The following is a 26485-nucleotide window of genomic DNA, read 5'->3' on the forward strand; positions in this document are numbered from 1 at the left end:
ACCCCTCTCCCCAATACATAATAAATGCACCCTTCCTCCCCAGTACATAATAAATACACCCCCCCTCACCAATACATAATAAATACACCCCCCTCCCCAAATACATATGTGAAAATCATATGTGAACCGGCCTGACCCACCCAATCTCACATTGGCCCCTGTGGTCTAACCGGTCCCCATTACAGTGTGATAGTGTCTGGTGGAGCACCTGTTGGCAACAGGACTCCTGAGTCTCCCGCATGATGGTGTATGGGGAGGACCCGTCCAGACAGGCAGCTGAGGTAGTGTGCTGAGTCCTACCTATATCCAGTGCAGCGCCTCCACCTCATCAGGGTCCCTTCGGTCACTTGGGGATGGTCCTGGCGAGGAACTCCTCGGTGGTGCTCCTCTCTGTACAATCACTTCACACATGTACACGAGAGGGTTTGTAATTAAGAGCATCTTTATTGGACGGTGGGCTATGCTGCCCTCCACAATGGGGTGTATTAGCCCTCCATTGTCACAGCACTTCCCTTTACAAGGTGTAGTTCTCCTTAAATAGGGATTCCCTATCCCAGCCGATATGTCTTTACTCTGTGCCAGGTCCCTGGACACAGTCTTCTTATTCAGCTACTATAACATAACTCTTAACTGCTCCTACGCTTACTCCTCCTCCAGCAACACGCCTTACACAACTAACTTTGGCTCAGTGCTGTGCCTTATGTACACTCTGGAAGCTGACACACCTCTGACATCACTAACCATGGAGTCAGAGCCTGTGACCACTCCCATCCATACATAGGGCACCTCACCAGGGTGTGAGGGCAAACCTCCATAATTACTGCTGGCATGCCCACAACTTACCAGGCCTTACTGTCAGCAGGAGAGATGACTGTAACCATTTTACATGACCGCTACACATAATAAATACAGTTTCTCCCTCCCCAATACATAATAAATACACACAAAGCAGTTGCCGCAGGCCCAGCTCTCCTCTGCTGCAGGCTTCTCACTCTGTCCCACGCAGAGCTTCCAATGTCATTGCATTCTTGTCCCCCCAAGAGTGTGGACACCCGGGCTTTGCCCGGGCTGAACAGGCTATAGCTACACCCCTGGCGCACAGATTTAAATTCACAGAAATGCAAAACAATTCTAAGAGCATATAACGAAATGGCTGAGATATCATACGAGGGCAAAAAGATCCTGATTTTTCAGGATTACTCAATCATAGCGTCCCAGAAATGGAGGGAATTCAGGAAGGTCTGTACAAAGGTACAAGGTCTCTTTAAAGATTAAAAGTTCTCGCTAACGTAGCCTGCCACTTAAAGGATTTTCACTGAATCTGGCACAAAAGTGTTTCCTTCACATGTGGAAGCGGAGGCATACGTGGAAGCAGTGAGACACCAACATCGTAGAGCAGACAGGAATGAAAGAGAGGAACCAGACAACAGAGAAAGCAATGCCAAATATGTACACTCAATAACAATTCAATCTCACGGATAAATGCTGAACATTTCACAAAGGACAATCTTAAAGCGATGACATGAGCGTATCCTTTATATAATGTTGATTTTTGATTCCGGACATTATTTTATTTATTTAAAAAATATATTACCAGGAATTAATACATTGAGAGTTACCTCTCGTTTTCAAGTATGTCCTGGGCACAGAGTTAAGACAAATAATACATGGTTACAGATCCAGTTACATAAATGAGCAGGTTATACATTATATACAAGACATTGCGTGCACAGTTAAAGAAAATATATATTATGAGCGTATGAAACAGTTACAGACCAGATTAAAATGTGAGACAGCCTTAGATTTGAAAGAACTTAAACTGGTGGTGGATGTGAGACATTGGCCTTCATGTGATAATGAATAAGGATAATGTTTGAATCTAGGTACTATACCAGGGGTGCGCAAACTGGGGGGCGCGTAATTTTTTTGGTGGGGGCGCGGTGGTTACAGAGGCCCCGCATTCTTCCCCAAGGCATTTAAATGAAATGCCAGGGGACTGTGCAAGGCCTCTGTAACTCACTTACTTTGATTCAGCTGGCTTCCGGTGATGTGTCGCCATGGCAACGTGGCATCATTTGACGCTGGCACAAAGGTAAGGGGGTGGGGTGCGAACACTGGGGGAGAGTAGGCAGGGAGGCACAGCACCAAAAGTTTGCGCACCTCTGTACCAGACGACAAGTTTAGATTGTTACATACTGTATGACGGTTAAACAGGGAAACTTGAAAGATGCGCATAGAAATTGGGAAAAGAAAAGAGAGACACTCAAAGATCTTAAAGCAGTAGGGTTCCTGAGAAGAGAGAAGGGTTTTTCCGAGGTGAGCGGGGTGCTAGTCACAAAAGACATTTATATTGATCTAAACACCAGATACATAATTACTTTCTGTCAGAAAAAAAGAGAAGTCCACTAAACAAAACGTTATATAAAGTTAAAGGTATATTTGGTTTAGTTAGTGGAGGTCCAGGGAGGGACAATCTCTACAGGAGAACTTCTTTGCCCTCCCCCCTGATAGATTGCAGTATCAGGCAGGAAGTTATAGATGAACAGGAACACACTTTATTATACACATTGCAGATGTTCAGCATACACAGCTCACAGAGTGGTTACAGCAATTCTTGGGGCCTCACCCTCAGGATGTTCCCTGGACTGTCTGCTAAAGAGAAACTGTTTTGTTTGGTCTGCTGAAGAAAAAGCCATTTTCTTTTGTTTGCTGATGAAAAGCCATGTTTTCTTTTGTTTGCTGATGAAAAGCTATTTTTGTTTTTGTGTGCTGTATATCTTTTAAGGCTAAATAAATAAGCCTTGCCAAGAAACCCGCGTGTGTAGTTGCATGTACCATGAAACATATGGTGTTCAGAAGTCCTGGGATTTTTCAAAAGGCTCCTGCAGTTAAAGGGCCACACACACACACACAAGAATGGAAGAAATGTTGAAAGAGTTTCTGTGCGAGCAGACCAGACAGCAGGGACAGTTATTGCAGGAGCAGGCCCGGCTGCAAGCGGAGAGAGATGAAAGACTACAGGCAGCACAAGATGAGCAGATTGCCAAGCTGCTGACCCATTTCCAAGGGTCTGTCAGTCCAGAACTTGCAAACAGACCCCTGATACTCCTGAGGAAAATGGCACCGAACGAGGATCAAGAGGCTTTTTTACTGACATTTGAAAGAGTTGCCGAAGCTCAGGGCTGGGCTACAGATCGCTGTAAAAGCTGCCATACTGGATCGCTTAGGTCTGACCCCAGAGAACTACCCGCAGCAGTTCCGGAACATGAAGTACACCGCTAAGATGAGACCCCGGGTCCTCGCTCAGCAATGATTGGACTTGTGTACGCGCTGGATACAACCCGAGGAGTGCACTAAGGAGGCAATTCTGGAGCAGGTGGTTTTGGAACAATTTCTTCAAATAATACCCCCTTCCGCACGCTCGTGGATACAATGCCATGCTGCTGAAACCCTAGCTTTGGCGGTCCGACTCGTAGAGAACTTCCTTGGGGCTGAGCAGCAGGCTAGTGTCCTGGACCCCACTCCACCGGCACTTGCGGACGCCCAAAGAGGGAGGTCGGATCAATGGGAAACCTACGGCCCATCCATACGCAACCGCCAAGTCCAACAGAAGGAGCAGTCGTTCCAGCAAGGACGGAGTCCAAATGCTGGTCCCCGCCGAGACCCTCATCTCCTGCCGGATGTCGGCTCGTCGCAAAATGAGAGGAACTTCCGAGGACGTAGCCCACAGGACCCACCAGATGCCTGGTCTCCAGTAACCGGTCCAGCGGAGCGCTATCCACAGCCCCCTCCTGCGAGGGAACCCTCTCCATGTTCCGCCTGTGGAGAACAAGGCCACCGGTATGTGGACTGTCCACAGATGGATTGTTCATTCAGCAGAACCGTCGCCTCGGCCTTTACTAGAGAAAATTACAAGCCCTGACTACTTCCAGCCCTAATTGGGGGAAAAACCGTCCAGGCCCTTGTAGATTCGGGCTCTTGGAAAACTCTGGTCCTCCAGGAACTGTTACCGCCTAACGTGTGTTCTTTTGACTCCCTATGGAGCATAGAATGTATACACGGCGATGTAAAACGCTATCCGACGGCCAAAATCCGGCTACAGGTAAAAGGTCAGGAGGCTTACCTCGAAGTAGGAGTCGCTCCTTATCTCCCTGCCCCTGTTGTGCTCGGTCGGGACTGGCCTTTCTTTTCGGACCTAATGGCCCCAGTCTTTTACGAGGAGCCTCCTTCTAGGGCTCAGGAGAACCCTGAAAAACTGTTCCCCTTCTCGTCAGACCTTTTTCCCAGTAGACACCGGGTTCTAAAGACTCGGAAGCAAAGATGCTCGGACAAACAGGACTGGTTGCAGAAATCTGTGTCTCAAGGTGACCATTCTAGTAGTCAGAGGTCACAAGTGATGGCTTGGGATGGCCAGAGGGAGGGGGATATGGGCCCTGGAGATTTACCAGACCTGTGCCTCCCTGACTTTCGCCAGAAGCAAAGGGAAGACCCAGTCCTTACTAGACAGTATGACAAGGTGGTGAAAATTGATGAGTAGATTGTAGATGCACAGGGGGTGATAGTATTCCCCCATTTTGAGCTATCAAATGATATCCTATATAGGGTGAATAGGCAGACACAAACAGGGGAGGTCACCAGACAGATATTGGTTCCCAAGGCGTTTGTTAAATCTGTGTTCACTCTAGCCCATACTGTCCCTTGGGGTGGTCACCTGGGCAGGGATAAAACATTGGACCGTATTTCATCCCGATTCTATTGGCCAGGGATGCATAGTGATATTGCTAAACTATGTGCAGCATGTCCGGAGTGCCAACTAACTAGTCCAAAAGGACAAAAACCAGCCCCTTTGGTTCCTCTACCCTTGGTGTCAGTTCCCTTTGAGAGAATTGTGGTAGACTTGGTAGGACCTCTAGAACCTTCTGCGAAAGGACACAGGTTTATCCTTGTAATAGTTGATTATGCAGTCTTGCAGCCTCTCATCCGATTCGCTACCCATCCTTTAAATGCTCACTGATTCCTTCTGCAAATCAGCTGACCATAGTAGTACTTTCCTAGTAACAAAGGGCTGTCAACAAACTTCTGCTTGCCATGCATTGCCTCGATGGTCTTGCCTTGCTGTACTTTGTCTTGCTTTCTAGATACTTCTACCAAGGATCTCTACTCTACCTCCTGGACCTCTGTAACCCTGGACCTCGGCTTGAATACCTACCACTCTACTTTCTACTACCCTCAACCTCGGCTAAGTGACCTCAACTAACCTCCAATCGCCTACTCTTGATTACTTCAAGTATATCTATTACCTTACCCAGGGCCGCAGACAGATTTCCCGGGGCCGAGGACATGTTCTGACCCATTTCTGACCGGGCCCCCCACCTCCCCCTGTCAGCAATGTTGCGAGCCCCATTTCACACCTCGTGAGCCCCTTCTTTTTCCCTCCCTCTTTCTATATATTTCTCTCCATCTCACCTCTCACTCTACCCTCCTCCATCAATTACCCCAAGCTCACACAATCCCTGCCCCCCGCCTCACATGTATTTCTCTCCCCTGCGTCTCACTCTTACTCCCTCTTTTCCATACTCCTCTACCTCTTTTCCTCACTCACCCCGTCTCCTCTCCCTCCGTCAATTACCCCACGTTCACTCATTCACTCCCCCCTCACACAATTCCCCCCCACAAAATATATACCAAAAAACTTGCCACCCCCAATGCAAAATACTTCCCACCCCCAAATACACACACACACACACACACACACACACACACACACACACACACACACACACACACACACACACACACACACACACACACACACACACACACACACACACACACACACACACACACACACACATCCAATAAAGAATATCACTTGTGCTGCAGACCTGTCTACGACATGAATACATCTAAAAAAGAGCCCAGTCCATATAAAAAAACTCGCCAATACATATAAAAAAGACCCCAACTCATATAAAAATACCCCCAAGCCCCCAATACATTCTGTATAAAAATACAGACTTACAGTACCTTGGGTCAGACTGGGCCCTGTGTCTATGGGGTCCGCTGGCCGTGCTGCAAATTTCCACTGACCTCTGACCAGGCCTTGCTGCCTTGTTGCGACCGGGCCCCGACTCAGCTGCCTGCAGGACCTTTCCTCTCTGTCACATGCCGCCGAGCTTCCACTGCCAGCGCGCGATGTGGGCTCTCTGACGTCAGCATGTGGAGCGCCGAAAGCTGGGCCAAGCTTACTTCTGCCGCGCTGACGTCAGTTAGCCCCGTTGCGCACCGGCAGTGGAAGCTCGACGGCGTGGGACAGAGAGAGGAAAGGTCCTGGTTGCTGAGAGCCGGGGCCCGGCCGTGACCGGCAGCAGGGTCTGGCTAGAGGTCGGGCCCCCCCCAGCCAGTGGGCCCGGGACACCAGCTCCAGCTGTCCCACCCCTCTCAGTGGCCCTGACAGTACCTCTCCAACCCTGGCCCAGCTACAAAATGACAAACCTGCACACCTGATGTTGCCTCTCGGCTATAGGTCGGTGTTTACAAATCCCCTTCTCTGCCTCGAGGTCCCGTACGGTTTGTTGGGAGCATCCGTTACTGTATGCTCAGCCCCACAACCATGGACCCAGCTGAGGTGGGTCGAGTCCTGGCCCTGCATGCCACCATGTTCGACAAACTGCAACAGTACCTAGATCAGAACAACAAACACATGGATCAGATCCAGGCCATGGTACAATCCACTGTCCAGTTGCAGCATTCAGCAATTAATCCTGCTCCCCCTGCAGTGGCTGTCCCGGAACCCAGTTCTACCCATGGCACCTCCAAACCTTGACTCCCTATGCTTAATCGCTATGGCGGAGACTCCCTTGGCTGACGTGGGATTTTAAACCAATGTTCTATTAAATTTGAACTTACTCCTTCTCGTTTTGTGTCTCAGCATTCAAAAGTTGCATAAATCATGTCCTTGTTAACTGATGATGCCTTGGTGTGGGCATCCCCTATCTGGGAGCAATCACCGGACCTCACGAGTAACTTATCTCTGTTTACACGGTAGCTCCAAAGGGTCTTCGATACTCCAGGATGTTAGGTAACGGCTTCCTCTTCCCTCCTGCATATATGTCAAGGCAGTCGAATGGTGGCCCGCTACGCAGTTGAATTCCGGACTCTTGCCGCAGAGATCGAATGGAACGCTGAATAACTGGTAGCAGTGTTTAGGCAAGACCTTGCGGAGAGCTCGCCATTCTGGAACGTCTTGCAGATTTAGAGGATCTCATTGCTCTATGCATCCACATGGATTAGCGTCTACAGGAGAGAAGAGCAGAGAAGGCCCAGCGCAGAGGAGGTATATGTTCTTTTCAAGCTAATACAACAAAGTATCCCAGCACTCTGACTCTTTAGAAAATGTCAAACAAGGAATATGCCAAAATGAAAATGTAATATGACAAAAATATATAATAACTTGGAACAATGTCACACATGCGGGCAATAAAAATGGACCCTAAATAAAGTGGTGCGGGGAAAACACAGGGGAAGGGAAAAAAGGACAAGGAAAACCACAATGGGAAAAGGTGTGTGGGGGGGGGAAATGGAGGAGGGTAATTAGGGGGGCAACATTTCGGGGTGAAGACCTCTTCCTCAGGTCCGTTCCCTCAGGTCCAGAAGGACCAAAGGTATTTCCCTAGACCCTGTGTCCCCAACAGACTATGCAAAATGCAAAACCCAAAACATGGAAAATACCGAAATAAATGAAAAAAAACACAGGCTCAGTAAATAATGTCCAGATCCAGCAAGAGAATGTAAGCTGCTGCGCAAAAAATATATAGTCAAACCGTAAAGTCCATAGTGTGTGAAGCAAAAAACGATAATTTTCGGTCTCGCTCTGTCTCTCGCTGTTTCCTGCTGTTAGGGAATGCTGAATGAGTCCACAAGTCTCCAGAGAAGATAACAGCACAGACTGATTACATCATCAGTGGGCATATACCCCGATCGTTCACTCCCATAGGCAGGAATCCAAGTCATGTGACTGCACAGCTGCCGCATAATCAAGCGTGATCGGACAATTATGTGAAATCAGAAATACGTTAACTATGCAGTAAATGTTTCCTCAGTTCGTGACATATTGCACTTCTGTCTCAGGCTGTATGTGTTGTTAAGTCTAAAGTATTCCTGGCGTGCTTCAAATGGTGCAAAGTTTTGTAAGAATTATTGAAAACATTTTGGGGGCAATGTATAAAGAGCGGCTGTAAGTTAATGCGTCTCTGTGCGCCATTGTATAAAACCAATTTTTATGTGTTGTGCAGTGTGTACATTAACTTATTTTTCACTAAGAATAAAATGACTATATAGCAGAGTTGGCGGTGGAGGTAGGATCTTGTCTGTGACACACATGTAAATGATACAGTTTGTAATATTAAACTTCAAGGAATGCGCCACTTTTGTGTGCTATAAATGTATCGAAATTGTCAAGTTTTTCTTGGCGTAACAGACAAATACAAGTAGACACAAGTAATTCTTAATGCATTCATATGTATGAACATGACACACGGCATACAAAGAATAAGAAACTGTAACATGAATAAGAACATGACAAATGACATACCAACACATGCCGCTAATGGATTTTAGGTGAGAAATTGATTTTGTTGACGCAACGAACACTTTTAAATGGTTTTCAATTTTTTTTTCTTTATACTGTACATAGCCCCATCATTTTAATGAATAGTTCTGTGTAACTCTCTTTCTTTTTATATGTATATATTTTAGGTCAAAGATAAAATTGTGGAATCATACAAGCAACAAACATCCTCAGTGTTTTCATCTGGAACAGAAAGACTAACTACACAGATAGTTGCAAAGGTAAAGTACATTTATACTCGGTTATATCTTGATCTTGTATCCTCTATTAATCGGATGTTTACACCGTTTGAATATAAAAAGGAGAATAGACTATGGGTCTATGTAGTTATGTAATGGGGTCCCAAGAACAAACCTCATTGAAAATCTCGTTCTATTTGAACTGTTGTATCGTTACAATGTCTTGACGATATACAATGTCACTTATACGTAAAAGTAAAAAAATATATATATATTGTGACAGTCATAGACTCTGTATACCTTATTAGGAGGTGGCAGAATGCCTGTTTTCCAGTATGTGAGGAGTTAACCCCACTGATTAGGCAGTCCACAGGTGATCCTAATTAAGTAAAATCACCTGCTTTTAAAAGAGGAAATGCCCCTGGGGCAGCAGTCTCTCTCAGACACTGAGAGAGGACAGAGAAGAGGTGACAGACAGACAGACAGACAGACAGACACAGGCTGCTCATATTTCTGCTGTCCCAAGGGGAATAAAGCTCCCAGGTAAGGAGCCAAGTGGTGTTACAGAATATTGTTGGTCTGGTCTAGTTTAGCTAGCCAGCCAGGTAGATTGACTGAACTTTTGTTTAGTTAGTTCCCCTAACGGGGATAGGTGTTTGGTTTATGTTTTGTTTTACTTAAAGGGACTGAGCACTCACTGTTTTGTTATATTTTTGGGCAAATAAAACCACCACCATAATATTTCACCAGTAGAATTGTGTTGCCTTCTCACTAACCACAGTCATCCTGCAAAAATAAATAAATATATATATATATATATATATTGTGACACACAGAAATATCGCTCTACACTTAAATAAGTTGTGTCCAAAACACCTGTAAATAAGTCATATAAAGTAGGAGTGGGAGTCTTGCTGAGGGGGGCCCCTACCTTTTTACACCTGACATGGAGTTTTGACCTACCTTTCTGCCCGTGACATCTACATACTGAGCGGTGACATATTTTTCACTCTGTTACCTTTATAACTTGTGTACCCACACTATGTAACCATTGCATTAATTATATGGTAATAATTTTTTATGTGGTCACAAGATCTCAGTGTAGGTTGATTGTCACACAGGTGTGCTTAGACAAAGCCACCTGTGTCCTGTTCATGTCTTGCTTTGGATCTTAATTTAGACCCTTGCCTCCAGGTCCACATTGTCTAGGTAGTGTTGAGCCCCCCTCACCTTTTAACCTTATCCCCTGTTTTATTCACTTCAATAAATTTATTTTGTTACACTTCCATCTATGTCCGTGTGCTATTTAAAGGTTGCTTTTCCTCTGTTGTTTTATATATATATATATATATATATATATATATATATATATATATATATATATATATATATATATATACAAAAACTGTGAGCGCACACTCCTAAGATATATACAGTATAATAACAATTTAATAATTAAATGGCTAGTGATAGGACAGAACTAAAGGTAACCATGACAATCCTATATAAAATAAACACATATAAACACATTTAAAAATAATGGAGGTTGCTGCAGCAAATAGGGAGTTAACCCTGAGAAGTTCAATCAGTCTGAATCAGTCTATATTAAATCCAGTAATGTAATGTGCCATACAAATCCTCCTTAGAGCAAGTAGGTATGGGACTCCAAATTCCAGTTTGGAGTCCCATCCCTACTTGCTCTAAGAAGGATTTATATGGCACATTACATTACTGGATTTAATACAGACTGATTCAACTTCTCAGGGTTAACCCCATATTTGCTGCAGCTACCTGTATTATTTGTATTTGTGTTTATATGTGTTTATTTTATATATCATTGTTACCTTTAGTTCTGTCCTATCACCAGTCATTCAATTATTACATTGTTATTATATATATCTTAGGAGTGTTTGAGCTCACAGTTTTGTTTTCACATGTTGTTTTTGATTTAGTTATTCCTTGTTGAGCAGCCTTCCATTGGTTTATACAGTATGTTTCAGCATACACTTTATCACTACATATATTAGCCTGCATATTCATTTTTATTCCCATTACTGAGTGCTGGTAAAATTTGTGTGTGTATATATATATATATATATATATATATATATATATATATATATATATATATATATATATATATATTAAAAAAATAAAAATAAAGAACAGTTGGCACACTGAAAACAGATTATTCACTGATGCTTATCCCATATATGCACATACACAGAAAAATATTTTACCAGATGGGGATCCAGGAAAAACGAGACAGCACACAGTCAGGGAAATCCAAAGTAGATGTATTCAAGACAAATACATAGGCACTGCATCCAACGTTTCGGTCATCATACAGTGACCTTCCTCAGGGACGTATTATATATAATTATACAAACAAAAAGACTGCGCCCCTAAGTATCTGTCTCAACTGCAGTAGTGTAATAATTAGCTGATTTAGACCCCTATAAATGGGTCACTGTGGTATTATAACAAAAATGATGGTCTAGTTTATAAATGACACACAATTATAAATAAAATAAATAAAAAATGAATAAAATACAATAATTAAATGTTATAAACAATGTGAGACTAGTGACTCGATAAATATATAAAAAAAAATAATAAATTGAAAATGAATAAAAATATGAGGACAAACAAAGAACTTGAATAAAAAATATTAAATTAAAGTCCAAAAAAACCATATAAAAATAGTCCGGTTGAAATGCACATGAAATGTGATGATGGCCCACTAATCAGGATACTGGCAGCTCTCTATATGGAACCAACGACCTCCCAGTAGATCTACAAAAACGAGACGAAAGAAAGCGGGGACTGCATGTGGGAGTTAGGCGTGCAAGCAGAGCGGTGATGTCTGGCGTCTGGTGAATGAGTATTACTCATTACAGTACATGCTTGATTTATCATTTTTGTTTGTGAGTTTAAATTTGTTGGACTTTTAATGGGAACATTAAATTGCGTATTTTTCATATTACACTAGGATCGGGCGCTTCCTTTCTTCTCGTTTTTATATATATACTAGCTGAGAGACCCGGCGTTGCCCGGGATGTGAACTGTGAATAAGTATGTATAAATGTTGTATTTGAAACTTGTAATGTCATGTCAATGTTATGTAATATTATTGAAAAATGTGTTTGGGGCTCCGGAGTAGCTGCGTGCGTTGTCCGGTGGTTTTGTAAGTATGATAGTGGTCTCGGGAGGGGGGGGGAGAGGTTAATGGTGTGTGTGTGTGTGGTTTTTGTGGCCTCCGGAGTAGCTGCGTGCGTTGTCCGGTGTTTATGTAAGTCTGATAGTGGTCTCGGTAGGGGGGGGGGGGAGAGGTTAATGGTGTGTGTGTGTGTGGTTTTTGCGGCCTCCGGAGTAGCTGCGTGCATTGTCCGGTGGGTAGGTAAGTATGATAGTGGTCTCGGGAGGTGGGGGGGGGGAGAGGTTAATGGTGTGTGTGTGTGTGTGGTTTTTGCGGCCTCCGGAGTAGCTGCGTGCGTTGTCCGGTGTTTATGTAAGTCTGATAGTGGTCTGGGGAGGGTGGGGGGGGTGAGAGGTTAATGGTGTGTGTGGGTGGTTTTGGCGGGCTCCGGAGTAGCTGCGTGCGTTGTACGGTGTTTATGTAAGTCTGATAGTGGTCTGGGGAGGGGGGGGGGGGAGAGGTTAATGGTGTGTGTGGGTGGTTTTGGCGGGCTCCGGAGTAGCTGCGTGCGTTGTCCTGTGGTTATGTAAGTATGATAGTGGTCAGGGAAGGGGGGGGGGGAGAGGTTAATGGTGTGTGTTTGTGGTTGTTGCGGCCTCCGGAGTAGCTGCGTGCGTTGTCCGGTGGGTATGTAAGTATGATAGTGGTCTCTGGAGGGGGGGGGGAGAGGTTAATGGTGTGTGTGTGTGTGTGGTTTTTGCGGGCTCCGGAGTAGCTGCGTGCGTTGTCCGGTGTTTATGTAAGTATGATAGTGGTCTCTGGAGGGGGGGGGGAGAGGTTAATGGTGTGTGTGGGTGGTTTTGGCGGGCTCCGGAGTAGCTGCGTGCGTTGTCCGGTGGTTATGTAAGTATGATAGTGGTCTCTGGAGGGGGGGGGGAGAGGTTAATGGTGTGTGTGGGTGGTTTTGGCGGGCTCCGGAGTAGCTGCGTGCGTTGTCCGGTGGGTATGTAAGTATGATAGTGGTCTCGGGAGGGGGGTGGGGGGGGGAGAGGTTAATGGTGTGTGTGGTTTTTGCGGGCTCCGGAGGAGCTGCGTGCGTTGGCTGTTCGGGTGGGGGGGAAGGGGCTGCGGTAGCGGGAGAGCTGTGGCGTGCGGTCGTGGTCTGCATTAGTGTGGGAGGGGGTGGTGGTCGAGGGGGGTGTTTTGAAGAGGCAGTGTCCGTCGGTATGCGCTGCGTGTTCGTGCGGTGTGTGGAGGTGATCGTGCGGTGTTGTGTGAGCGTGTGTAATGTTGGAGTGCTGAAAGCAATGTTTATATAGTTCAGATTCTGTACCTGATTACGCAGCTCTGTGGTAGCAGGCGGTGAGGGTTTTGTGGGTTGAGAGCTATGAAGCGTGGCCCCAGAGCAGTGAGGGTTCATTGCTTTGAAGCGTGGTCCCAGAGCTGTGAGGATTAGGTGGTGTGTAGCGTTCCCAAATCTTCCAGAGCAGTGAGGGTTAGGTGCTTTGAAGCGTTCCCAAAGCTCACTGAGGGGTGGGACAGTGTGGCAGTGGTGTTGGCCGCAGGCCAATGAGAGTCAGTGAGGGGTGGGACAGTGTGGCAGTGGTGTTGGCAGCAGGCCAATGAGAGGTGTGTGGGGGCGGGCATGGCCTGAGGCGGAGTGACAGGCCAAAGGTGCAATGCGATTGGCCCAAGGGACACAGGCCATGCAGACAAACATACAGTGCTTTCAGAAATATATAGTAGATATATATATTTCACCGCGCTTCTCCTTGTAAAGAGCATGCTGCTGGTGAAAAGATTGGCCATACATATGTGAAAAAACAGAAAGTGAATCCCTGCTCTTCTCCCATTGGGCTAACAATAAATGGGGAAATAAATATACATAGTGAAACCTAGGTCTGTAAGACAAAGAAGACTTTTGGTTACATCCTTTGATCAAATAATTACAAGCCTGCTAACCAACCTCAAGGTAAGTCTCAGTAACAGGTCCATACTCTAAATGCATACAAATGTATTTCTTAAAAGTGCAGGTCTCCTAAAAGGCAGATATACAAAGTAGAGCTCTACTCACAAGTTCATAATGAAGTTCTTCATTTAATGTGAGAGCCAAGAACAGTGGAATAACAACGTTTCAGGTCCCATATTGACCTTTCATCAAGTGAAACGTTGTCTTTTCACTGTTCTTGACTATCACATTAAATTGAGAACTTCTTTATGAACTTGTGAGTAGAGCTCTACTTTGTATCTCTGTCTTTGAGGAGACCTGCACTTTGAAAAAATAGTTTTTTATGATGCATACCACTACACAGACATTTTGACGCATGGCAATAATTCTGGAAATCTACTAACTGGCAGGTAGTGCAGCCCTGCCTCCTTAGCAGGCTGATGAAGTTCTGTAAATTCCTGCATCCTTGCAGGCTTGTGAAGCTTTGGTTCTGATGCTGGGTGTGAGTCCTAAGCTGCAGGCAAGCCCTGTTTTCTTGCAGGCTTGTGGAACTGGAGCCCTGCCTCCTGGCAAGCTTCTGAACCCAAAGGCCTGCCTACCGGCAGCCTTCTGAACCTGCCTTCTTGGACGTTGTGGAACTCTGGCAGGGAGTCTGCTGCCTCCAAGTAGAGCTAAAAGCTAAGGTGTGGTCCATGAGCGGGCTGGCCTGGGGGCAGGAGGGCAATTTCCCTCCAAGCCATTCTGATTTGAAGGATTTGGGCCAGCAAATCTAAGAAAGAGAGGAAACTGTAGTTACAAATCTGACCCTAGATGTAGCCTGTGAGCAGCAAGATCTCATTTGGCTTCTCCTCTGAGCCAGTACTCTCAACAACCCCTCCTGTTGGTTCCTGCAGGGTAGTTGGTGAAGTTCAATTAATGTGTGTTGGTCAACTTAAGTTTGTGTTAGTTTTTGTATGTGTGTCTGATTAAGTGCTAATCACCATATGAGGGAAGTGTGTGTCTGTGCTCATCAGTGTATTTCTGTGCTGGTCAGTTTGTGTCTGCGAGTCTGTGCTGGTCTGTGTCTGGCTGTGAGTCTGGGCTGGTCAGTGTGTGCCTGTGAGTCTGGGCTGGTCAGTGTGTGTCTATGCCAGTCAGTGTGTGTCCGTGTATGTGTGAATTTGTGCTTGTAAGTGTGAGTCTCTGCTGGTCATGTGTGTGAGTATTTATTCTGGTCTGTGTGCCTGATCTTGATCTTGTATTATCAATATTTCAATGATCTATTTTTGCATTTAGCAAACATCCAGATACTTACGCATTATGCATATAGTTTATTTGGTTTATATTTTTATAACATAATGTTTGTAACCATTTAGAAATTACCAGTATTTTATGAATATCTAAAGTATCTTTATTACTACTTAGACATACTTAAATGTATTTTCAGTATCTTTAGTGAATTAAAATCAAAATAAATTATACAAATGGATTACTTGGCATTATATAAGATTTTTTTTTTTTTTTAAACAGAAATAGTTTTTTTTAACTAAACAAAACAAAATGTACATCCAAGCAACTGTGAAAAGTAATAAAATAAATTTTACAGAAATGATCTCTGGCACAGCCATATGCAACAGTTGATAAGACTTCTTTGTTCTCGCCCGAAGCTAAGCATAGCTGTACAAGTTAATCCGATTTTATACTTTTTCAGAAGAATCGAAAATGACATTTTAGTTCTACTTCGACAAACTCATTTTAATTGTTTTACTTTTTCCCCAAGGAACAATTATTCATCTCTATAAAGGCTAGCCCTCACAGACTTTTTTTGGTTGGCATGTTCTGTAATTCTTTTAACACATTTTATTGTAAATAAATGAAAGGTAATACGGGTCTGTACAAGCTGTATGAAGAAGAAAAAAAAAGTCTCTAACATCGGTACGTTTGGTTTCAGATCTATACTTTAAGGGATTTAGTATCCATGTTTGTGACTACATTGAGCTACTGTAAATGTAAATAGAATATTTTATAGACTTTTATAGAACTATTCATATTTTCGTTTGTTTTCATGTTTAGGCTACTTGGCTTCACAATTTACAGGTATGCATTTTTTGTGTGTGCAAAAGACCAACTGCCCGAAGTAAATATTTTCTTATTCTGGGAATCGTGACAAGAAAGTGTTTTTATTTTGTATAATGGAGGAATCAATGCAATTTAAACATTGTTGCAAATCAAAACAACTTTATTTACAAGAGGTTAGAGTAAAGTGTCGGGTGATCTATTCTCGACTGAAAATTCTAAACATATTTCCACTCTCTTAGATTTTTGTCTTTGCTGTTGGGATGCACATATCGATTCAGTTTTATTTATGTCAGGAATTTTTTTTTGCCCATTACATGTACAGACTGCTTCACCCACACTGGGGTTTCCTCATCTCTGCGCTATTTTTACATACTGGTAGAACAAAATAATAACTAAATGCATTGCAACAATGTTCTTCATAAATATATTCACAAATTTAAAAGTACTTCAGAGATGGTGGGCTTACTATATTCAATTTTGCATTTCAATAGGAAGATTATTTCCCTTGAAACATTGTAAAACTAGGTTTTCTTGGAGGAAAATGTGTTTCTGAAAGGCAGAACATATTGCGTAACTTTCTCTTTCAGAAATAAAAGTTGAGTTTGTTATCTGAAGCAAGCATCTCTTTCCCAAAACTTGTGTTTACTTTCCCCCCCATCTTTCTCTTTCTTTCTTTACTTCCTTCCTCTCTCCTTTTTCTTTCCTTCCTTCCTTTCCCCCACTACGTGATATTGGGCCACGTCCATGGCGGGTGAGTGGCTTCACGCGCGCCTCTAGCTGGAGCGATTTGTGCCCTCTAGGTGGACGTGATGACGGTGCGTGTCGGGGGTGTGGCCGTGATGGGTTGGGGGCGTGGGACGTCACGGAGCTGATTTGCCCTCAATGGGCAAACCGCTCACGTGACCCAGCGGTCGCGCTCTGCATCGCGTGCTTGGGCACACGCTTTATGGCCGACCTCATAGAGACATGGCATTTTGATCATGCTGCCAACTCGGTCATGCTCAATATAAACGTGGCCTTACCCTTTTAACTAGGATGACCAGTTTTTGAAAAGTTGAAACACATTTAAAAAATGATTTCTTAAAACAAATGACATCACTTAAAAATAAATATTTTAATGGTATTTGTCTAATAGGGTACTACATTAATTGCACCACTACAGGTGTCATATACCTGATTGTGTGCTGCTGGGGTAAATTGTATATGGGGAAGTCTCACCGACAGTTTAAGACCAGGATTTTAGAACATCTTGGTTCAATCAGGAACAGTGTAGATACACCAGTGGCACAGCATGTATTGGAAGAACACAATGGAGAAGGTAACACTCTCAAATTCATTGGCATTGAACACATACCGTGGGGTCCTACGAAAGGGGATTGGGACAAGAGGCTCTTCCAGAGGGAATGTAAATGGATTTACATGCTAGGGACATTAAGCCCTCTTGATATCAATGAGGGGTTCATATACTGTATTCTCCATTTCTATAGACTTTCAACTACAATGTAGAGTAGCGTTTTGTGTGGAATAAGTCTTTGAACTCCAATTTTACATTGAGGGGATCCAGGTATACAGTTTAACAATTAGATGTCCGTTTTGACCTCAGGGGCAGACGAATAGGTCCTACATTACTATCTATAAGAACTGACATATATATCAATAGTTGTCCCACAATTTTATGTTACTCACTTGCCTATGCAATGGAGAAATATTTACAACTCATAATATCGTGTGTTAATCTGTGTATTCCTCTGATCAGCTGATGAGGTTTAATGTCACTGTATAGAATACAATATCTGTTGACATCCCCACTACTAAATAAAACAGGCTATAGTCTGTTTGATGATGTCCATTATGGATGACTGTTTTTTAATCAGAGACACAGGGAGACCACCTGAAAAGTTCAAGTAATTTCCCTGTTGAAATTATACTTTGTTTTAGTTCGCTGCTCGTAGCACCCTAGGCACGCCTCGGTTGAGTACCTATTGGTAATAGGCCAGACCCTATAGTCATGCCCCCTTCTGAGGCATAAAAGACATTCAAAGACGGGAGATGTTACTCCTCCTTCCCTTGAGAAAGCGCGCACCTGTCTTGCGAAACATACATCGGCTTGTGACGTCACCACGCTGATGTCCAGGAGGAAGTGTGCGGATCGAATACTGCACAAACGGGTTGTATGGCAGTTGATTTAAACTTATTCTCTCAACTACCTGCTAGTATACTTTAACTGTGGATTCATTTTGAGGGCATTAGACTATTCCATCTATGGTCTATTAGCTTACAAGCTACTACTTACCATGGTTTATAGGATGATCACTAACAAGTGTATATGACAGCCTAAAGTGGCATTCATTAGAAGCAAGCAAACAAACTTGATACTGTGTCAACTGACATGTCTGTTCAATGTGTTTAGGTACACCAGCGGTGCGCAAACTGGGGGGCCCGCGCTCTTCCCCCAGGCATTTAATTTAATGCCGGGGGATCGCTCAATGCCTCTGCAACAAGGAAACTTACCTTGTTTCAGACGCGTCTCCATAGCAACGCAGCGTCAAATGACGCCACGGGTAATGTAGCGTGACGTTACGCGACCCCGGAGCGTCGTTTGACGCATGTGGAAGGTAGGAGAGGGGGCGCGAGACCGGGGGAAGCCTGGCAGGGGGGCGCAGCTTAAAAAGTTTGCACTCCCCTGAGCTACACCTTTCTTTGTACATACTGAGAATAGAGAGATACACAGAAGTGGTTTGAATGCTACAAGGTTGAATGTTCGCTGCCTATTGTTATCTAAAACCTATGGAAGGTGTCCTGAGATTTGCTACATCTGAATCGGACGGATCTACTATAGATTTGTTTAAATATTATCTTAACCAATCACTAACGATATCAGACGGTTCTTAGAGCCCATATCCATACTACTGATACCGTTTGGTGACTTGACGAGTCACCACAGATATTAAAGATCCTGGTTTTGCAAACATATAGTATATATGTGTGTTATTGGTAACAAAGACATTTGCATGGATTAACCAATTGCATGATTAGCACCCACCTACTTTTTTATTTGGGGAGGTTTTTACCTCGAGCACTATATATATATATTCACTGCTATTGTTAAGTGAGCCCAAACTGGGGAAAGCTCAAAACCGGGATTTTTGAACGATTTTGAGCAAACGGTCGGGACACCGGGCTGTTTAATGAAAATCTGGGGCTGTCCTGGCCAAACTAGGACATATGATCAAGGGTGTATCATCACGGAATGGGCGGGGCTTACGGCAGAGGACTCCTATTTCAACTAGCATTGTAGTAGAGGTTATTCACTCTTTGACAAAGGGCTGGGAGCCCGAAACGCATTAGAGTACCTCTACAGCATCATGTGAACCCTGTTTGTCTTGTTACTCAATAAAGAAGCGTATTTTTATTGCACCTGATCCAGCCACCGTCGCATCTTTTTTCTATATGCACCTCAAAGCAGTGCACGTCCCCTCCAGGGATACACCCTTCAGTATCTATCTAGCAGCTGCACGCTAAACACAGGACTTCTGGCAACACTGCCAAGTGTGAGTACGCTTTATTATTTTTCTTCCATGGATGTTATCTAGTCTAGCTCCAGGGGAGTGCTTTCATGCTTGGGATTACTAGCTGGGGTCCCACTGTTCATTTATTTTGAGCAGTGTGGCCAACCTATGTTGTATTTCCCTATACCTCCCCATTATAGGAGCATTATTTGACTACATCTGCTAGCAAGTCATTATTGGATTATTGCCTGTGTTGATGAGGAAAGTGATATGAATTATTGGATTTATTTCTGGACTAAGTGATACATGCATTTTCTCTGAGCACAGATACAAGAGCTTGTCTCTAATATTGCCTAGGATATATGATCACCCTACCTTTAACCCCTTCTGTAGAGCTCTCTAATGTATCTAGCTGGAGAAATGCATTTTGAAAAAATGTAAAAATATTGACTCCTCTAGCTTAATATTAATAATACTATTTTCTTTAACAGCCTTGCAGTGCATATAGCCATGCCAATATATATTTGAGGCATATCTACTATTTATAGAGAACTCGCTGAGGTACAGGGAGAAATTGTACTTCCTTAAGTTTACAGTGTCCTGAGACAGAGGTTCTAACCAAATGTACATTATCTACCACAAAAGAAGTGACGTTGCCAGCAGGCCATGCCTTCTCCTATTATAAACATGTAGTGTACAGCTGCATCTAAAGGATTTGTACTTTTAGCTGATCTTGGCACTCCTACAGTACATTCATTTACTATAACTACTGCTTCTCTAACAGCAGTAGTACTTAATGTTCAATACTATGTGTTCCCCTTTATTTTCTCGGTAAATGTGACTAAATCAAGTTTGTATATATGTTTCAATATAAATCAGGGAATAATAAATGAAGATTATATATTTAACATGTGTGCAAGTTTCTGCATCTTGTACAGAAAAATGTGACCTTTTCATAAATGTCTGTAAACTTTAGATGGAAAATGTGTGGACGTTGCATAAAATCGGTACAAACAGAAAATAAATATTATTTGCATTCAGTTTGACTAGCTTTAAAGTAAATATACCTACTGGGAAAGTGGGGGAGGATGAAGGGAAGGTGGTTCCCCTGCTCAGCTTGTTCCGTGTGGGATATTGTGATGAGGCTGGTACGGTGCTGTGGCTGGGATATGTAACCAGCAATGCACCAACCCTGGTACCTGAGTGCATTTCAAGCTGGGTTCTTTTTCTTTGGTTCATTGCTAGCTTTAAAGTAGCCACATATTGGCTTTAATGTGTTCCTAGAGTGTTTAAGAGCAAGGACACAGCTGTATCACAATACTGTCTTTGGAAAGAAGGTGGCAAAAGCTGACATTTCATATACTTGCATTTAGCCTGCCCGGCTTCAGAAGGGACTGTGTGATATGGCTAATTCATGTTATATTTTCTCCATGGAGAAGAACCTTATGGAAGCTGGAAATTACTCACTATTACATTTTTGTAAAGAGAGATAGAAGAGGGTTATTTCCTCCAGGAATTTGAGGATTGGTTTATCTCCTGATCTTGTCACTATGTATTCATGTACTCATGTACTATCTCCTGTACATGGAATGAAAGGGGCTTAATGTTCCATTTTAAAACTTACCACTAGAGATGCCATTTGACATTCATACCCAAGGGGTTGAGATGCTGCATGTATCACACATCAGTCGAATTATTATACACAGGAAAGAAGCTGACTACCATTGTATTCGTTTGCGGAAGATGTTAATTAAGGGAATGATTAATATGTAGGGACCATGTGGATAGGTGCCTGTTATAACTTATTGAGGACTCTGGGACTCCCATTCCAAGGACAAGTTTAAGTATCACTGATTTTTCAGCAGTGTCTGAGGTACTTATTACTGACTGTAAAGAAAAAAGACAACTCCCGACTTATAGTGTAAAAGTACATATATATATTAAAACTAATATGGAAGGCATTATATGCACGTACAGGAATACAGATTTAGAAATGCAGGGCATGCTCAGGGTACGTGTTACGACTCAGTAAGCTGCTGTTCCGCTATTTGATGTAAGACCACCATCTTCCTGTGCCCCAGGCTGGATGGAATTGGGTTGTCTCTGGATCACCACTCCGTCGTTGTCTTGGAGACCTCCACGGGATGATGTCCACTTCCCTCTGTTAGGTATACCTCCTTGGCTTTCAGGTGGCGAAAGGTTCCGGCAGAAGCTTAAATTGCAGCAAACAGTCCCACACTCCCGGCTAGAGTATACTAACACCCTCAGTGAATGCCTTCACTCCAGTGCCTCGTCACGGGTCCGCTGACGTCACTGGATTCTGCCGGAACCTTTGCTTTTTTACATACTTGTTAATTAAGGACATTGAATTAAGGACATGAGTTGGCATAGAGAATAAAGTATCCACCTTTGCTGATTACACTAAATTGTGTAGGGTATTCAAATCAGAGCCGTATGTAATTTCTCTCCAGAAGGACTTTCGTAGACTGGAAACTTGGACAGGTACAGTAAATGACAGATCAAGTTCAAAAAAGATAAATCTAAATACTACTTATAAGTTAAATCTGTCAAAATTAGGTAAATTCTTGATGGAAAAGGATTTAGTAGTGGTTGTAGACAGCAGGCTTAGCAATAGTGCCCAATGTCATGCAGTAGCTGCAAAGGCAAATAAGATCTTATCTCACATTAAATGGGAAATGGATGGAAGGTAAGTATGCATATTTATGTCACTGTATAAAGCATTAGTAAGACTACACCTTGAATATGGAGTACAGTGTCGGGCACCACTCAATAAAAAAATATATTATGGAACTACAAAAAGTGCAGAGAAGAGCAACAAAATGAATAAACTGGATGAAAAATCGGATTTACAGTATAAGGAGAGGCTAGCTAATTAAGCTTTGTTTACTTTAGAAAAGAGGCGTCTAAGAATGGATATGATAATTGTATACATATATATTCAGGGTCAACTAAAGGAGCTTTCAAAAGAACTATTCATCCAAAGGGCAGTACAAATTACACAGGTAAGGTTGGAGGAAAGGAGATTTCACCAGCAACAAAGGAAAGGGTTCTTTACAGTAAGGGCAGTTGCAATGTAGAGTTCATTATCCATGAAGACTGTGACAACAGATATGGATATAAAAAAAAAAGTTGATCATCTTTTTAGAAAAGAAAGGTATACAGGGATATAGAACGTAAGTAAACAAGGTGAGGATGTTGATGCAGGTAGAAATCTGATTGCCATTATTTGGAGTAGGGAATGCATTTTTCCCAGTATAAGTTATCATTAGATTATATTTCACTGGGGTTTTTATTTGCTTTTCTGTGGATCAAAATACTGTAAATTCAAATATAGAATAAGTCTCTGTCGTCTAAATTTAACATAGGTTGAGCTTGATGGACTTTTTTTCAAACTCATCTACTGTATAACTACTATGTAGCTATGCTTTGCAAAAGAGTCTGCAAAGCTTATTGCTTTATTAGACTGGAATAAAAATGGCATATCTTAAATCCTCTCCCACCTGAAACCTTTCTCACTTAATGTTCCTCACCCATGGAATGCCCTTTCCCTCAATATCTCAAAATGTACCTTCCTAATGAGGTATTTCATTAGTTCCAAGTTGCAGACACACTAACCATATCACCTTCCAACGATCTCTGTAAGTTCTCCCTACATGCCGCTTAGATTGTAAGTTCTTCTGGGCAGGGATTCCTTTTCCTAATGTTACTTTTATGTTTGAAGTGCTTTTTCCCAATTTGTCTCATATTATATTATGAAGCACTATGTACACGGGTGGCTCTATACAAATAAAGACATACATACATACAATATAAATCACTGTGCTATTCCATCAAGAGCCTCATTCTGCTTCTTTTTTTTTTTTTATGTATCTTCTTAAACGCTGTAAGAGGGCACAGGTTAATTTATTCATTGAACATGACCAATACTTGTGTTTTTCAAAATGCCAGTACTTCCTGGGGGATAACCGTTACTGTATGTCAGGCTTGCTACAGTAAACCTAGTGCTCTGATAGATTCAATCTACAGTAAGTAAACAATTTACTCTTTACAGGCATACCCCGGTTTAAGGACACTCACTTTAAGAACACTCGCGAGTAAGTACATATCGCTCAATAGGCAAACGGCAGCTCACGCATACACCTGTCAGCACGTCCTGAACAGCAATACCGGCTCCCTACCTGTACCGAAGGTGTGCGCAAGCAGGAAGACTATAGAGCCTGTTACAAATGTGTTATTTACAGTACATCAGTTATGCACGTATATGACGATTGCAGTACAATACATGCATCGATAAGGGGGGAAAAGGTAGTGCTTCACTTTAAGTACATTTTCGTTTTACATACATGCTCCGGTCCCATTGCGTACGTTAATGCGGGGTATGCCTGTATTTGTCTTTGTGCAATGAAGTTTTTATGAGACACGTTACAGCAATAAAAAAATCAATACAAATAATACTGATTATGTAAAACGTTGTTGTAAAATTATTTTAAAGATGTGAGCCACATTCTATTCAATTATCACTTGTTTTGGAGTTTGGGCTTAGGTTATTTATGCAAGTAAGAGGTAGTATACCTGTTCTGATCTTCTATTTCTATCCTAGTATGCTGCCAGTTAGATAGGGATTTTATCAAAAATCCTCAACAGAAGGATCATTAGAGCTTACTTTACTATATAATGATGACCAGATGCTCAGAAATGTAGACTTCTGGTTGTGTGAAATGGTTGAGTGGATTAACTATGCCAGTGACAGAAGGTTGGTGTAAATGTATATAATGTTGCAGCCACTTGCTTTATTTATTACCAAAGAAACCAATGACAAACAGATGGTTCTGGTTACAACTGTCTACATGGTGTATGCAGTTTCTGGAAAAGCAAATGGTAGCATTTATTTGTCGGCACCATGTAAAAGGCTTTGTACCCCTTTGTGTGCTGGACGGGCCTAAAATGCAAGGATGCAATATAATGAAGAGATGTTGGGGGCACACTAGTTAAAATGATAAAATCCGGTGCAGATGTAGCTTGACTGATGTTCCCCACAGCCATGGCAAAAACATAATCTTGCAACGGCTCCGAGAAACATGCATCCCGCGGTCCTGCTTCTCCGGCAAATTGCAGATGCGGGTTAAGTAAGATGGGTTACCTCTGTACGTTTATTGTGAGATACGGTAGTTCATCCGGGCCCTTTCGGTCCATTTGGGCAAAGGTCTGGATAGACCAAAATATTGGTTTCTCACAGCCGTATCTAATGTAAGTTTGTTCAGTTTCACCAAGTATGCCCAGGCATATTTTCATTACTTTGTCTACAAAAGAGAACTACTTATAAAATGTTTTACGTGTGGCATGTTCCTATTTGCATTAGTAATCAACTTAGTGCTGTGGCTGCCCTGAAATCTTTAAATGCGATTTACAGCAGGGCCCCGGGTATACGGCGTGTTCCGTTCCAGAGGCCCACCGTATAGTGAAAATCGCCGGAAAGCGGATTTTCAGTGCTGCGCATGCGCAAACCGGCATTTTCGCCGTTCTGCGCATGTGCGACCTGCGGTCTGCGCGCGCAACCTGCGGTCTGCACAAGCGCGCAGGGCGCACCTGCCCATTCTGCGCATGCGCGATTTCAAATTCAACATGGCGGCCCCCTTCTCGGTGCCGCCGTATCAGCGGATCGACGAAAAGTGGAGTGCCGAGAAGCGGGGCCCTGCTGTATATGATTTCTTTTCAAATCAGAAACATACAAACGAAATGTAGAGCCTAGTTTCTGTGCCATAGTAATCATAGTTTATTTTCATTCTCTTTTTTAACTTCATACGGTTTTGCTTGTATCACTGTGGTGTATATTCTTCCAGGGTTGAAGAAGGAGATCAATGGCTGCATCCCATGGCTATTATAATGAATCGTGCACAGGAAATCCGTTTTTGCTGATTCTCTCTCTAGATCGACCTTATCCGGTTGTTATGCTTTTCAAAATACCTCAAAAAACAGCTGTTTCTGAACTGATTTGGTATTTCACACACGTTATGTTGTTTTGAATAGAAGATAGTGTTACATGGCATGATTACAATGTGTACCAGTCACTCTGACATTTATTTACCGTAGCATACCATAGGGGTTACTAAAGTCAATTTCTTTTCATTCTAATCAATTTGTTGTCTAATTAAAAGCATTCCTTTTAAAATGTACTTGTGCTTACTCTGCAGTAAGTGCATTTTACATGTTGTGGTACCTGTACTTAAATGCAGGAGAACGTCGTCCACTTAAGGGGTGACATTTCACTTCACATTCTTCTGCCACCATTTTAATAGGGTTTGCAGTTTTTGGTATATTTATGTTATAGAACAGGGATCTTCAACTAGTTCTCCAAAGGGGCCAGATCAGAAAACATTTGGGGTAGGAAAGCCACAAGATTATTGTAATAGAATTTTTAGATACATGTAATGACTTAAGATTATTAGATTTTAAAATTTTGCAAGCATTAATAACATCTGTACCATATATATTTACATTACTGTAACTTACAAGTGAGTTTTAGTGTGAAAAACTGTACTTATAGTAGCTGCCTGAGCAACCAGTACAAAATTAGCAGTACCAGAGAATCCAAGGGCCACTTTAAGGCCCTTTGCAGGCCACATTTGTTCCATGGGCCGCCAGTTGAAGATTCCCGCTATAGAACCACTGAAACTGTAAGAAGTGCAATACAGTAATTTCAAGTTATTGTTCTGTAGTAGTAATATGTTAACATGTTTCAATCATAACTCTTTCATTGCTAACAGCGCCTTACAGTATGTGCTGAATCTTCAAAACGGGTAGAGTGTTACGTTTTCTAATTTTTTGTTTTACAGTAGTTACTTTTTGACATACCACCAAGGACAAAACATCTTCTAGATCTGCTTGATATCTTATTTGTATAGATCAACCCTGTGCCACTACCATAGTCGGATATAACTATTTTATCAGCCGTCCTTTGAATGCACATTATTTTTCCTACATATAAACTGCTAGAAACATGTT

At 42.7% G+C, this 26485-nt stretch overlaps 1 protein-coding gene across 1 annotated transcript in view; it reads left to right on the forward strand.

Annotated features, from left to right (window-relative positions):
• Positions 1–26485, forward strand: part of STPG2 (sperm tail PG-rich repeat containing 2) — a 759671-nt gene that overhangs the window by 227152 nt on the left and 506034 nt on the right. The window contains exon 11 of the mRNA XM_075609709.1: positions 8758–8850. Coding sequence (XP_075465824.1) covers positions 8758–8850 — 93 coding nt within the window. The remainder of the gene's footprint in view (positions 1–8757; positions 8851–26485) is intronic.

The sequence above is a fragment of the Ascaphus truei genome, chromosome 1, assembly GCF_040206685.1.
Source record: "Ascaphus truei isolate aAscTru1 chromosome 1, aAscTru1.hap1, whole genome shotgun sequence".
NCBI lineage: Eukaryota > Metazoa > Chordata > Amphibia > Anura > Ascaphidae > Ascaphus > Ascaphus truei.